Source organism: Lissotriton helveticus, chromosome 8 (genome assembly GCF_964261635.1).
Source record: "Lissotriton helveticus chromosome 8, aLisHel1.1, whole genome shotgun sequence".
Taxonomy (NCBI): domain Eukaryota; kingdom Metazoa; phylum Chordata; class Amphibia; order Caudata; family Salamandridae; genus Lissotriton; species Lissotriton helveticus.
In genome coordinates, this window is record NC_136069.1 from 1,313,311,275 (window position 1) to 1,313,327,333 (window position 16,059).

Sequence of the window (16,059 nt, forward strand, 5' to 3'; positions counted from 1 at the left end):
ATTGGCTTTTGCAGAAGCAGCTCGAGTAAGGCTGTGTTGACTGCATTTCGTTTTAAACGATTGTTTTTAGTTTTGGCACAAGGGCATTTTAATTCGCATAAAGGGCTACAGTTAATAAAGTTAATTAAACGGGCAGTTAATAAAGTTCATTAAACGGCCGAAAGTACTAAAGTTCCAAATCTGCCTATGTAGGACGGAGACTGCGCTGCAGCCTCGTACCGTGCACCTAATTGACAACCAATATTAACTTCGGCTTCAAAAATAAAGTCAGTTTCACGAGGAACTACAGTTTCTATTTAGGTTCCATAGTAGAACCGGACCCATGACAATTGAACAGATTTTCATGCCAAATAATAGAGACGGTCATTCATAGACCGAAAAATAGGACTAGTTGTATTCACTGCCCATACCCGTCATTTTTGAAGGACTACAGTGAAAACATTGAGGATATATATTAATATTTGAGGTGGGCGAGTTTTTAAAAGCACGAGCAGGCTTTAGCTCGAGGTCCCGTTGGAACTTCCTTCGAGAGGGGGGGCGGGAAAGGCACGGACAGCGGGAGGGGAGGGGGGGGGGGCGGGAAAGGCACGGACAGCGGGAGGGGGGCGGGAACGGCAAACTGCAAGAAAAAGCACTCACCTGGACTTCTTGCCGCAGTCGGCCTGCAATGACCAAAACAAACCTTCCCCCCCCCCAAAAAATAGGCACCGCCCACCACCGCAATGAGGTTACCAAAGGGGCTGAATGCCTAAAAATCGCCGGAACGCCCCCGAATCTGCTCCGCAGTTGACGGACAGATCTCTGTTCCAATGGCTAGCCTCCATTTATGGAGCTAGCCAATGGAACAGGGGGCGGATTCCCAAGCCACATACTGTAGACATAAGATTTCGGCTGCGCCGCAAAGCTGCGCAGTGCGCAGCTTTCGGCCAGTCGAAACCTAAAAACCAAGGGACTTTTAGAATAAGGGTCAACTGACCACACGTCTTCAAGGGATATGGGTGTGAAGAGTCACCGAAGGCTACCACCAAGAAAAGAACAACCCCCAAGGGTATAGGTAGGGAATGGTGAGTGGAAAAAAACAAAACACTCTGTCCAAACCACAGCCCTGTGACCTCCCCGAAAAACGTTACCCAGTCACTCCCCGTGTGAATGAAAAATTCCGTATGCGATTTCGTACCTTTTCCAGCCACGCTTCCCCAGAAGCGTGGCGGGGTGGATCGCGATAACGTTGGCCTCCTGGCTCCTCGGTCTTCTTGTCCTCTCCGTCTTCTGCTCGATCCCTCCTTCTTCCGACCTCCTCCCGACTCGACTCTCGCTGTGTATCTTCTTCTCCGTCACCGGCTTTCGTGCCCTCTGGTCCCGGTAGAGTTTCCTTATCTGCCTCCTCTTCAGCTGATTGGCTTGCGGCGGGTGACGTCATGATTGTGGGCTCCACCTCATGGGAAATCCAGGCGGCGTTAAAGGGACCGTAGGAGTCCTGTGGACGGGGTGGAAACTAACAGGTGTTAAAGTCCTCACCCCGTCGTCGTCAGCGGCCCACTGACATGCACATTTCTCATATTTTTCCTCCTTTTCTTCGTTATGCTAAAATTGGAAACTATCCATTTGCTATTTCGTATTTATATGCATATTTACATTTATCTGTTAGTATGCTTTTATTTCATTCTCAAATAGTTGACTATTCATATATGTATGGTTTATGTATATGACCATGTGCTCATTGCTGCTTTTTATTCGGATTCATGCATGTTAATCTATGAAAGATACCCTAATACTGGATAAATGAGTTGCCTATAACTGCAGTCCTTCAGTATTGGTATCTTTCATAGATTCACATGCGTCCCGCCCCCTCCCTTGGAAGGGCTCTTTTAATATACTCAGTTGTACCCCTGGATATGCTCAGTGCTTATGAAACTAAGCGACTGGAGCTCCTTTCAGGAAGGTTCTTGAGGGTGGTTTCAGCTGATTGGTTGTTCTCAAGTTTGGTCCTTTTTGAAATGAGGACTTGGATATGTTACTAAATATAAGGCCTCAGGCCTGTTACCTTCTATGTCTAATATGACATTACTCTTCTAAATGTACAGGGGACTCTAATCTCGACGACTGAAAATGATTCAAGCATGTGAATCTATGGAAGGTACCAATACTGGATAACTACAGTTGCAGGTAAGCAACTCATTTCTTCTCTCTCAGGAAGCAGTGACTAGCTCCCATTTCCTGCGTTTTTGGAGAGTGAACACATACTCACTCATTGAAAGCTGCCAGCAAAACTCTGCTATAGATTTTCTCGCATGACTTGGTCAGCTGTCACTTGGACCAAACATCCTTGTTCCCAGGATGCAGTTTAAGTTCTTGTCCAGTGTCCTGCTCCTAATCCTTATAGCACATCTTTATTTGGGGTTGTCCTAATTAGCACCCAGGAGAGCCTTTTCGTGCATTCACTGGCACCCTGCCTCGTACCTAACCCATAGGCTGCGGTCAGTCGGCTAATTTGGCAGAACGAGGGCATTGCGTTTGAAATCTGGGTTGTTTAGCTCATGCTTTTTTTCACTTGATGGGCAGCATCTGAGCCAGGGTGTCTCCTGCTGTCTTCTCCTGTGCCACACTGCCCTACTATAATCAACTGTGCCGCTGACCTATTGCCGCATCGTAGGGCTGGCATGGGGCTGAGGACTATCAACAGATCCTACCTGGTCGCAATCTTGTTTTGATGTTTTTTTTTCTAGATTCTTTATAGTAAAGCCAGTGTAAGAGTTTCTCTGGCACTTGTGTCTCATCACTGGCACTTTGTTTGTAACCCCTAGTGATGTTGGTGATCAGGCAAATCTAGTCGAGCTGAAAAATGATGTCCGATCTAGACACCATAAATCCATGCCTTTTTTTTTCTTTTCGCATACTTTTAACTGCTTCTTTCAAGATGCAGTAGTTTGATATAAAAACTCTCATGCTGTATTTTTTTTAGCTCCTACCACCCTCCCTGGTAAGTCTAAATTTTACTACACCAAAGCAGTTTAGTGTTTCAATAATTATTTAGGAACTCCATCAACAGAGGGAAGTAAGAGCAAGATATTTTAGAGGTCCTACACCCAAGCTCCTCCCAGGGAACACGCATGTATGTATGTGTAAATGTGTACATATGTATTTCAATCCTATCCTATAGGTCTCCTGTACTCTGCACAGACTAGAGACTCGTTTCGGTAGTTCCTCCTTTGCCACAGTGGTTACCAAAGTCTTTCAGGTCTTCCTGCAACAGGACTACTGACCACTTGGGTCAACCTTTGGTAAACTCTGTGGTGAAGGATGAACTACCCCTATTTTCTGTGATTCACTATTTATTATGAATCAATATGCTTTGCTTTTCCATCTCCATTTAAAAAATATTTTAATCTGTGCATGCTGTTAAAGGTGAAACTGCCATGAAGTCACGTTTGATTAAATCAACTTGGCAATGCTGTTGGGCTAATGTTGTGTTTTTGTTTCTCTAAAGAACGGTACATACCACCCCATTTAAGAAACAAAGAAGCTTCAAGACAAGGTTAGTGTTTAAACTTGATGGATAACCACTGGAATCAATTTTGTATAATTGTATGCCTTGAAACCACTACTAATTTACGCTTTGCAGGCCCAGATTAATTGAACAAAATAAAAATATTAAGGTACTAGTCATGCATGTTCGTGGTTTTTCTTTCTTTTTGTGTGGCTGTGTTGTAGGTAGAGATTATTTTACAGGAGTTTCAGTTGTACAGGGTTTTCCCTCTCCTCACAGGAGCACTTATTGAAGAAAACAAGGTGGTTTTCTTTATTCACTTTCTGATGTTTTTCTGCGTTTAAATCCAATAATTAACGTTAATCCATGATTACATTTATAATTCCAAAATTTGTTTCCCTTTTGCCATTATTCCAATAGTTTCTTTTCTGGCAATCATGTTAGTCATCCATAGCCTTATGCAGCCCTATGCATTACGGGTCCGTGTTGGCCCTTTGTCAAGGGTCTCAGAAGTAAATTCGAACAGAAAACCTAATGTTCAAACAGCAAGTGTTACCTGTTTGAACATGAAGTTTTCCCAAGTGTCTGCGCTAATTTACTACAGAGACCTCTTATGAAGGGGCAACATTGACCCGAAATGCATTGGGTTCTGATCCAGCACGAGGTCAATCCCTAATCTGGGATCAATGCTCAATTCATACATTTACAATGGCCCCTACACACCCACCAAGAATCCCTGATGTGCTGGTGTCCATTTGTTTTGTTCATGACTTTTTTTAGGTCTCGCCTGTCAATGCGCATGCGCATTGAGCAGAGCGAGACTATGGGGGCTTAAACAGAGCTTACCTACACTGGCGATTCACTGGCGATTTGATGAAGTGCATGTGCACTTTTAACTCAATGCGCAAGCGCAATTAGTTAAAATGCGCGTGCACAGCATCAAATCGTCAGCTTAGTGCCGCCAGCAGCTCTTCCCGCTCCGCCCCCTGCTGCATCAAAGGCTTGGCGCTCTGCCTCAGCCCAGCCATTCTCCTCCCCTAATTACCCCCTGCTGCATCAAAGGCTTTTTCACGGCCGGCCGTGCTTTCAGTTTCACGGCTGGCCGGCCGTGTCTCCTTTTCTTTCTTTTTTTAATCCGCTGCATGTTGTCAAATGTTTTATCTTCTCTGTTTGCGGTGACTGCCATTGATTGCTAAATTGTGTTACCCGTCCGACATCCATTGCTGCACTCCATTAAACAATGCAATTCAATGTATACTTTGGTCACCCTGCCTAAACAACGCTTCAGTTAACCTCAAGCACTTCTCCTACCTGGCCTCATACCGTGCAGCTGTCCGTGAATAAAGGCCCAGTCAAATCACTTGTTGCAGCAAGAAAAGCCGGCCTTGTTCCATGTACTTGTTCTCATCACACAACACAAGCACGAGCCTCCCATACATCGAAGTGGCCGACAGAAACAAACCACAACTCACTCCATCCAACCCTGCCTTGATGTTCTGCACGCACTTTTTAAAAAAATTATTTTAAATATCGGCTACTATTTTGTTGAGTGTATACCAGGTGACCTCCTACTTTGCTGTGTCCCCTAAGTTCCTAGGCTTCCTCGCAGTTTCACCCTTCCGCCTGCCTGCCTGCAAGGCCACAGTTACCCCGTTGGGGATTACTGCCGCCTTTTTGCAAACAGAACCCATGTCGTTTCTTGTATTCGTGCAAAGCCTTACTGCTGCTATCTAGTCTTTGATGACGTCACCGTGGGCTGCCCTCTTCCTTTCACCTGCAGCCTTCGCCCCTGGGTCTGCTTTGGTAGTCGCATGTGGCTGCCTCATTCATCCACTCCACCGCCACCTCTCTGCAGCATTTGCAAGGTCTGGATCTCCAAGGCCAAATCCTTAGCCAGTGTTAGCCCATCGAGTCAACCTGATGCTGACAATAACCTCATTAGCCTTCCACAATGCTTCCTCCGCTCGACGAATTTCTCCCCCGGAGCCATCCCCCATGAGCCACACCCACCCCCTGTTTGCAAACCCTGCTTTGAAATTAACCTTCAACAAATAATCGCCCCAGGTCTTCACACTGTTCCATTTCACGAAGCCATCACTGCCCCCCTTATCTGCATCCACTGGGACTCCCTGGTGGGTGAACTGCTCCTCCGCTGGCCTCGAGGGTATGCCCTGCTCTGGGGCATGACCTTAAGAACCACCACATCGACAAAAGAAGGCCCAAAAGCAGACCTGCGTTATGCTGTCTGACCGCATTAGCAGTGGCAAGGACTGCCTGGGAAAGATATAAAACGAGCATTGGCAAATCCAACGGGTCTGGCCTTGGAAGCCTGCAGGTTGTTTTTTTTTTTTTTCTTTTTTTGGTAAACATCTTTCAAAACCCGGAAACGTGTAAAGATAACAGACCAGGAAACATGCAGCTGCTTAAATGCCTTGTTTGCAGAAAAAAGAAAATGCACACAACAATGAAAGTAAGGTTGGCCTACCAGCAATGGCATTGGAGTGGACTGCTTTCTAGGTAGATGTGCACATATGCAAGAGAAAACCAGCACTGGCAAAGCCAATAGGTCTCCTTTTCTTTCTTTTTTTAATCCGCTGCATGTTGTCAAATGTTTTATCTTCTCTGTTTGCGGTGACTGCCATTGATTGCTAAATTGTGTTAACCGTCTGACATCCATTGCTGCACTCCATTAAATAATGCAATTCAATGTCTACTTTATGTATTACTTTAAACTGACAGATATGCGATATTAATTATGCAGTATTTTTTTCTGCTTACCTGCCCCTGTTTATCTATCTTATGTGACAATTAAATATTTGATGCGTTCATATTAATGACTGACTATTAATGTGTGTGCGTGGAATATTATTTAGTGTAGAGATATTAATGCATGCCATGGTGTTGATAATAACGATATCTGCTTGCTTTGCTTTATAACACTTCTTATCATAGTTTTGCCGTTTCTAAGTTCTATCAATCACAGGTTCTACTGTTATCATTTTATTTGTACCACCACATCCACCATCCACCACCACCACATCCACCACCACCACCACATCCACCACCACCACATCCACCACCACATCCACCACCACACCCACCACCACACCCACCACCACACCCACCACCACACCCACCACCACACCCACCACCACACCCACCACCACACCCACCACCACACCCACCACCACACCCACCACCACACCCACCACCACACCCACCACCACACCCACCACCACACCCACCACCACACCCACCACCACACCCACCACCACACCCACCACCACACCCACCACACCCACCACCACCACTACACCCACCACCACCACTACACCCACCACCACCACTACACCCACCACCACCACTACACCCACCACCACCACTACACCCACCACCACCACTACACCCACCACCACCACTACACCCACCACCACTACACCCACCACCACCACTACACCCACCACCACCACTACACCCACCACCACCACTACATCCACCACCACCACCACTACATCCACCATCGCATCCACCTGACAAAGGTATTAATTTTGCTATTTTCAAAACCAACACATAAATAAAAAAATAAAAAAAATTTCCTAATGCGAGACCTATTGCATTTTCAATGCTTGTTTCTTCTTTGAATCATGTTAAGAGTTTTAAATACCTATTGATTTAATTAATCCACTTTCTTTCTATTTGGTTGATGGACCAATTAGTTGAATAGTTGATAATGATCATACCTTATTTAACCCTAAAGTTAACTAAATAACCACAGACACTTGGTAAAGTTAGATGGCTTTATCTCAATAAAATTGCGGTTTGCTCAGTGCATTCAGTCACAAATGTAAATCATGAAGGGAGAGATACAAATCCGCATCCATGAAGTACAACCGCTTCAGGCTTACTCAATGACATTATGCGTGGAGGAGTGGATAGTTTGAGTCAAAAGTTTCAGCCAAGTCATATGCAAAAACTGAATATACCTAATGGAAAGGATAGATGAAGAGGCAACAGTTTCATCTGGAATAATACTTTCAATGAGTCAAACTGAGTGGGTAGGTGGAGAGACAAAAGATTTTAGGAATAAAATAAATTTGCAACAAATTGCACAAATAAATCTGAGACTGAAATACAAACCTATTGGTTTGTAGAAAATCACCCCTTTGGCCTAAGTGATGGAGGTTCCCCGAAATAAGATCAGTGAACCAAGTCTAAAAGAACAGGACAGAACTGGTACAGCTAGGTCTCTCTGCAAACCAACGGACAGTGACGCATCTCCCCTGCCAGCCTAAGCATAAAGCGCACCCCTAAAGGCACCCCAATTACACCCTAAAACTAACAAGACCATTCCACAAGTGTTGCAAACATCCATAAACTCGTAAAGGGATTGGTGGACTTGGGGGGGGGGGGGGGGTTTGACTTCACCTTTAATTCAACTAAATCATTGCTCTGTTAGTTTCCAGGGTTTGGGATTTAGTTTGTTCGCACGTTTACTTCGTACGATACAAAATTTTACATTTCTACTCATTCTTTGACTTCATCCGCAGAATTAATCTCCGGTCCCACACCTGGGTACTTCATTTGGCAGTAGTTTGACATACTGGCCTGCAACCTTTTTATGTCATCTGCGGTGCAAGGCACATTCGGTTTGGCTTCTGACACAGCAGACTCACTGCTCGAATTTCCTACTCTCACTTTACCAAGTTTAGGAAGATTGCGGTGTCATCCAGTGCACTAAAGTAAATGAAAAAGGAACATTTACTAATTGTGATAATGAAACCTTCATTGTTTACCACTCACCTTGTGTTAACCCTTGTTAAAGTTACCTGGCAAAAGCTTTAAGCGCAAAGCAGCAGCATTTAATTCCAAAGCAGGATGCAACATGCAATATTACTGATGCTCATGTGGCCTAGTCGTGCAACATTTCTCTTCTTTTCAAAACACAATAGTTATTACAATATTTATTTACGTTTCAGTTTGAAGCATGTGCAAAGCAATTTCCCTTGTGTTCATGTTGGGTGTACGTTGGTTTTTCTACTACTACATACTATTCGTACATATTATGGGGGTACTTAATTCGAGCAGATTTCATTTTTTCGAAACCCTGCTCCATCAGTTCCATAAAGATATGGATGACTAACGTGATTGCCCCCAAGGAACTATTGGAATAATGGCAAAAAGGAAACTAATTTTGAAATTATAAATTTAATCCTGGATTAACGTTTATTATTGTATTTAAACGCGGAAAAACGTCCAAGTAAATTTAGAAAACAACCTTGTTGTCTTCAATAAGTGCTCCCGTCAGTTGGACAGGGTTTTCCCCTCCCCTGACACTCCCGTATACTAGTTCACATAGCGCCAGTTGACAAGGCGTTACCACAGGGAAAGCGCACTGAATAAACTGACAATAACCACCATCAGAAATTGTACACAGAGTGCACTGGAGCATCATTGAATCATTTACAGTGTAGGTATAGATGCAACATGGTTGTCCTTCTCATCCTCTCTCCTTAAACATTACGACAGAGCTTAGTTAAAAGGAAAAAAAATGGCTGCCCATTTTTATATTTTAGGAATTGCTTTGGTTGTGGCCTCCCTTTTCTGTGATGTCTCACCGTTTCTAGTTCGCAGCAGTTTGCTAAAGATATCATGGACATTCAGAAAGCTGACCTAGGAATGCATTCCAGCGGTTTCCCATTGGCATTGTGGTTTGTAACATTTCTGTATCGTAGGATCTTCATTGATAGTCCTGAACCTTGAATAATTCTGTGCTGCCTGCATGGGCTCTGGAACACCCTATTTAATATATGTAGAATATCCAGGCTAAAGATCTGTATTTTGTTCATCACGGAGGCATTTACCATTCTTTTGTAGTGCAGAACGTCAACGTTGTCTTTTCCTGGAGCATACTGTTTCATAGGAAAAGGGACTGCGCTAGAAAGCATTTACACACATTATAGTTTGTATGCAGTAAAACTGTTTTCGTGCAAATGTCATGGTCGTTTCAGTTGAAAATTTGCTCTGGGATGGCGGTGCGCTACCACACCATGCATGCGCCATTCGACACACCACCCATCTATCCTACTCCAATGTACCCCACTCCGATCTATCCCAGTCTACCCCATTGCGCATCAGTCTATCCCAGTTACAAATGGAAGCTTAAGTTAAGGTTTCAAGTGTGTGATTCCCGACTTACCCCAGTATTGGAACTTTCATAGATTCCCATGCTTTGTATCATTCCCCGTCTGAATGGGAGTCTCGGTAACAAAAATACCATAGCTGTAGGTACAAAAGACAAGGAAAAAGGCCTAGGCCTCATTCCCCTTTTGTAACATATCACCCTCTTTGTGTAAAAGAGACCAAACTTAGGCCTCAGCCAATCAGAAGTGCCTCACCCCTTAACCTTCCTGAAGGAACCTCGGAGCCTCAGATTTTCTACCGCACGTTGTGCTTAGGGAGTCTCCTTTGAGCTCTGCTCAAATTCTACTTTTACAAAGGATTTCTTCAGGATTACTGCTTCAAAATCTTCAGGATTGTTGGTGGCCTTCCAGGATGTCAGAAATGGAGAAGAAAAAAGCCCTTTTCAAGCCTTGTTCCACCTGTGGTAAGAAAGGGCTTTTGTGGAGGATAAGCACAAGGACTGCATCTACTGCCTCTATCCTGACCACCAGGCTGCGGACTGTAAATCTGTCGCACCTTTTCGGCCAAGACCCTCCGGGACCGTGAGGGAAGACTCTTGACATGGCTCCATAAACTGAAAACCAGGAAGGAGACTGTCTCCAGTGACAGTGAGGATGCAGCATTGATGTCTTCTTCAAGAAGGTCAGTGAAAAGGGGTAGGGGTTCCCCTTCACCCTCTATGGAAAGATCTTCCAAGGCCTCAAAAAAGACCCCCAGTGAGTGAGAGCCCAGGTCCCAGCAAATCTCCTCACCGAGGTGTAAAGGAGAGGGAAGGACCGGATTTACCTTCTAAAGGTGAGAAGACTGTTTCAGCCTTCAAAAAACCTTCATCCCAGTCTTCTGAGAGGAGTTCAAAGTCATCGACGACTAAGACGTCGACGACGAAAAAATCAAAATCGGCATCGATGTCATCGCCGTTCCCGTCGACAGGGGACTAGTCGACGACGGTTCCGTCGACCGCGTCACCGTCGACGGTGGCGACGCCGACGACTAAGTTGCCTACGACGAAGCCGCCTACGACGAAGGGGCCGACGACTAAGCAGTCGACTAAGGTATCGACGAAGGAGCCGACTACGAATGTGCCGATGACTGCGGTTCCAATCTCACCGTCAACTATGGTGCCGACGTCGACGACTTTAACAAAGACAACGGCTGGCGTGTCGACCATTTCCTCGTCTACTACTGCGACGACCCCAATCCGGTCGACGCGTATACACCCGTCGACGACAGAACCGGCGACGATCTTATCCTCTGAGAAGAGGATTACCATTTCGGTGACGCGGATCACGCCGGAGGTCACTTCTCCGAAAGCTATGTCTCCTCTGTCAACCATGCTTCTGCAAGAGGGAGATTCTGAGGAGGAGGACCAGGACTCCTACAGCTACGCTAATAGTTCCTCCCAACTTCTGGTCAAATGCCAGGACACCGACTCTGAGGGCGACTACAGACGTGAGGATGTGGGTCATAATCAGTCGGCCCAGTCACAGCATCATGCAGAGCAGGAAATGGTTTCAGTGCCATCTTCTTTTCTCCAGGATCTGCACAAGATGCTGCAGGACTATAAATCTAAGGCGTCTAGGCCTGTGCCGGTGCCGTCCACGCCAGTAACTCCTACAGAGATGTCAGCCTCCTTAGTGGCACCTTCCACGCCAGCTCCAGTTTCCCCTCTGCCTCAAATACCCATCCACCATGAGTCCTCCGGGTTACTAGACGTCCATGATGATTCCTCGGATGAGGGTCAGCAATCGGATCATGGCTCTTTTCGCGATACCGAATATGATGAGTATATCATTCCGGATCCAGCATCGCCAGTCCCAGAGCTGGCGGATTCCCCGCCTGCAGACATTGGGGGCTTCCACCAGCTGATGGAGAGAGCTGCTGCGAGATTCAAACTGGCCATGCCTAAAGTTGCCACGGAATGCTTTTTATATGATTTCAAGGAGCTTTTTATGAGATCAGCTAGGTCCATTCCTATTGTGGATCATGTGTTGAAGGAGGGCCTGAAAGCCATGAAAAACCCAGCGACGGTGGTCCCGGTGCTACCGCGTCTGGAGAAAAAATACAAGGCTCCAGTTGATGGCCCGGCAGCCTTAACGGGTCAGACCAGACTGTGATCTCACAAGCTGCGCGGAGGAAATCCCGTAACCCCTCCGCTCCGTTAACAACTCCTCCGGACAAGGAAGGGCGGAGGTTGGATAATGTGGGGAAGAGATTCTCATCAATGGCAAGTTTGCTGGTGCGAGCGGCAAATGCCCTAGCAATCATGGGAAGATACGACCGCCAGCTTTGGTGCGATGTAGCTCCATACCTTGACCAGCTGCCTCCGGAATCTACGACTGAGCCAAAGAAAATCTTACAGGAGGGAGAAGCAACGTCGATGGAAATCATTGTCTGCGCGATGGACATTGCGACAACGGCGTTCCGTTCTTTGGGGGGGGCGGCAGTCCGCCGCCAAGGGTGGCTCAAAGCTACTTGGTTTAGGCCTGAAATTCAGAACAAGGTCCTGGATCTTCCCTTTAATGGGGAAGCATTATTTGGCAAGCTTGTTGACGACACTCTTCAGGACATAAAGGACACAGACAGCCAGGTCCTTGGGGACCCTTCAATACAGAGTCTCCTTTTAAAGGATCCCGAGGTAGTGGTGGTAACTACAGAGGATCCTATCGCCAACAGCAACGCTATTCCACCACGGGCTCAGGTTCCCAACAATACCGTCAGCCTTATCAACAGCGGCAAGGCCAGTCTACCAACTACTCCCGGCCTTACAATAAGGGGAAACGGGCTGGACGAGGACGAGATTCGTCCAAACGCCAATAGCGGCCTCCTGGTCCTTCCTACTGGACCCTTATTCAAGAGATCATCAGTTGGAGGCAAGGTCACCAAATACCTTCACCACTGGTCCAGAATAACATCGGCCCGTTGGGTGCTCAACATCATTCGGAAAGGGCATACCCTGGAATTCACGCAAGTCCCTCCACCCAAGCCCCCGGCAGCCATTCCATCGCAACACCAGCGTCTCCTGCGGCTCAAGGTCCAACAGATGCTCTGGAAGGGAGCGATAGAGATGGTCCCTGCAAACCAAAGGGGACAAGGATTTTATTCCAGGTTCTTCCTGGTGAAGAAGACGCAAGAAAAGTGGCGCCCCATTTTAGACCTCAGGGAGCTAAACACCTATCTCATCTCCCTGTCCTTCCGGATGGTCTCTCTCCAGGACATCCTGAAGCTCATCAACCTGGGGGATTTAATGGCCACGCTCTATCTCGAAGATGCGTATTTCCACGTTCCGATTCACCCAGCACACAGAAGGTTTGTGCGATTCACAGTAGGCAAGAGCCATTTTCAGTTCAGGGTCTTACCCTTTGGTCTCCGTTCAGCCCCAAGAATTTTCACTACGGTGCTGGCACCAGTGGCCGCTTTCCTGCGGAGGAACCATTTCCAGGTCTTCCCCTACCTGGACGACTGGTTACTGAAGGCTCTGTCCAAGGAGGAAGCGCTGACGGCTGTTCAAGCTTGTACCAATGTGTTTCGGAATCTGGGGCTTACTCTGAACAACGAGAAGTCTTCCCTGCTACCGTCCAGAAAGGCTCGCTTCCTGGGAGCCATCTTGGATTCCAACCTCTCAAGAGCCTTCCCTACTCAGGAAAGGAGAGACAAATTACAAACCCTTGCTCAGGACTTGCGCACAAAAAAGTGTCTTTCAGTTCGCCGCTACAAGTCTCTGCTGGGGGTGATTTCATCGTGTATCCCACTAATTCCCCATTGCAGACTAAGAATGCGCCCTCTGCAGGAGCAACTAGACAACCAGTGGCAGCAGGTCCACGGTTCATTCGAGGACAGAGTGATGATCACTCCAGCAATGAAGGAAGCAGCTTTATGGTGGACAAATCAGGTCAACTTGTCCCAAGGTCTATCCTTCGCAAGCGACTCGTCTCCGCAGGTGATAACAACCGATGCGTCATTGGAGGGTTGGGGGGCAGTGATGCAAGACCTGCATGTCAGCGGTCATTGGTCGCCCCAGGAGAAACGCCTCCACATCAACCTGTTAGAGTTACGGGCAATACAACTGGCTCTGCAAGCTTTTCTTCCTCGCCTGAAAGGTTCGCATGTGCTTACCAGGACGGACAAATCCACGGCCATGCACTATGTGAACAAGGAAGGGGGACCAGATCTCGTCCATTGTCGCAAAAGGCCCAACTGATCTGGGAATGGGCGATTCTTCAGACGGTTTCGCTGAGAGCAGAACACTTGCCGGGCGTCCTCAACGAAAACGCCGACAGACTGAGCAGGTCATAATCGGTCAGCCACGAATGGGAATTGAATCAGAGAATCTTGGAGGTCTTCAGCCAGTGGGGCAGACCAGAGATCGCTCTTTTTGCCACTCCGACCAACAAGAATTGCCGGTCTTACGCAAGCAGGCTTCCCCATCGAGATTCTCTGGGGAGTGCGCTTTCGATAGCATGGTCGAGGACATTTGTCTACGCTTTTCCTCCCATACCACGACTCATCAGGAAGATCAAGGTGGAGCCGTGTAGTATGATCCTTATAGCCCCTGCTTGGTCGAGGCAGTTCTGGTTCACGGAACTCCATCTGCTCTCGATAGCCCCTCCTCTTCCTTTGGAGGTTCTTCCAGATCTCCTCACAATGTCAGAGGGACAAGTTTGGCACCCAGATCCGCAGTCCCTACACCTGACTGCATGGCTCCTGAGCAGCAAGAATTTATGAATCTACCCATTTCAAGTGAGATTAAGGAGGTCCTTTCTCAGACAAGAGCTCCTTCTACGAACAAGACTTACCGTCTTAAGTGGAAGAGATTTTGTTGCTGGTGCACGAAAGAAGGCATTGATCCTTTCGCTTCCAAGCCGCACCAGATCCTTCCTTATCTGCTGTCCTTGGCCAAGTCGGGACTAGCCCATTCATCAGTTAAGGTCCATTTGGCGGCAATATCGAGGTTCAGGAGGACTGGCTCTGGACCCTCCTTGTGGTCCGCCAAAATTATCAAACTATTTCTAAAAGGATTGTTCAGAGTTTATCCACCAGTAAGACCACCTCCTCCAACATGGCATCTGAATCTGGTCCTTTCTCAACTTATGAAGGGCCCGTTTGAACCGATCCATCGTTCTGTAATGAAATACCTTTCATGGAAATTGGCTCTCCTCCTTGCTCTCACGTCGGCTAGGCGTGTTGGAGAATTGCAGGCCTTGACTATCCAAGAACCTTTCCTTCAATTCAAGAGAAACACGGTCATCATGAGAACTAATCCGAGGTTTATGCCTAAAGTCCCCTCGGACTTCCACTTGAATGAACCGGTCATTCTGAAGGCGTTCTTTCCTCAACCGGCTACACCAGCAGAAAGGACATTGCATTCCCTCGATGTGCAACTGTGTTTGAAATTCTACTTGGAGTGTACTAAGACTTTTAGGAGATCTTCTCAGTTATTTGTTGCCTTCGGAGTTCCAAGCAAGGGCCTCCCTCTTTCCAAGCTACCCATTTCTAGATGGGTCATGAGTGCCATTCTGCATTGTCACACTGCTGCAGGCAAACCTCTGACTGAGAGGGTTCGAGCACATTCCACGAGATCTGTGGCTTCTACTACAGCACTCTTCGCAGGGGTCCAGATCAGACATTTGCAGAGCTGCTACCTGGAGCAGCGTGCACACATTTACCAGGCATTACTGCTTGGAATCCTTACAACAAGATGATGTGGCAGTAGGACAGGCTGTCCTGAGGAACCTCTTCCAATGATTGGTGAGCTTTCCTTTCTTACCCACCTTCCATCTTTCACATTTTGTATCTTTATATCATGTTACCTATTGCTATATTGTGGTGATGCAAAATGTGGTTTGGTTACTAACTGCTTACTACTCGGATACAAAGCATGGGAATCTATGGAAGTTCCAATACTGAGATAAGAAAACAAGTTACTTACCTGTAACTTTAGTTCCCCAGTATTGGTAACTTTCATAGATTCCCATGCGCCCGCCCACCTCCCCGAGGAAAGCTCAGCCTACAACAGATATGGTGTCGAAGTACACAACGGCTATGAAAATCTGTGGCTCTGAGGTTCCTTCAGGAAGGTTCTAAGGGGTGAGGCACTTCTGATTGTCTGAGGCCTAAGTTTGGTCTCTTTTACACAAAGAGGGTGATATGCTACAAAAGGGGAATGAGGCCTAGGCCTTTTTCCTGGTCTTTTGTACCTACAGCTATGGTATTTTTGTTACCGAGACTCTCATTCCGACGACGGGGAATGATACAAAGCATGGGAATCTATGAAAGTTACCAATACTGGGGAACTAAATTTACAGGTAAATAACTTGTTTTCTTCTATGCCCCCTGAAACCCTACAGTGCACCGGTACGCCAACTGTTTTTATTCCTCGCCATTGGGTTCGTATC

At 46.8% G+C, this 16,059-nt stretch overlaps 1 protein-coding gene across 1 annotated transcript in view; it reads left to right on the forward strand.

Moving 5' to 3' along the window:
* The window catches only part of DDX3X (DEAD-box helicase 3 X-linked), a 514,014-nt gene that overhangs the window by 64,572 nt on the left and 433,383 nt on the right, over positions 1–16,059 (forward strand). The window contains exon 3 of the mRNA XM_078658293.1: positions 3,488–3,535. Within this exon, the coding sequence (XP_078514419.1) occupies positions 3,488–3,535 (48 nt within the window). The remainder of the gene's footprint in view (positions 1–3,487; positions 3,536–16,059) is intronic.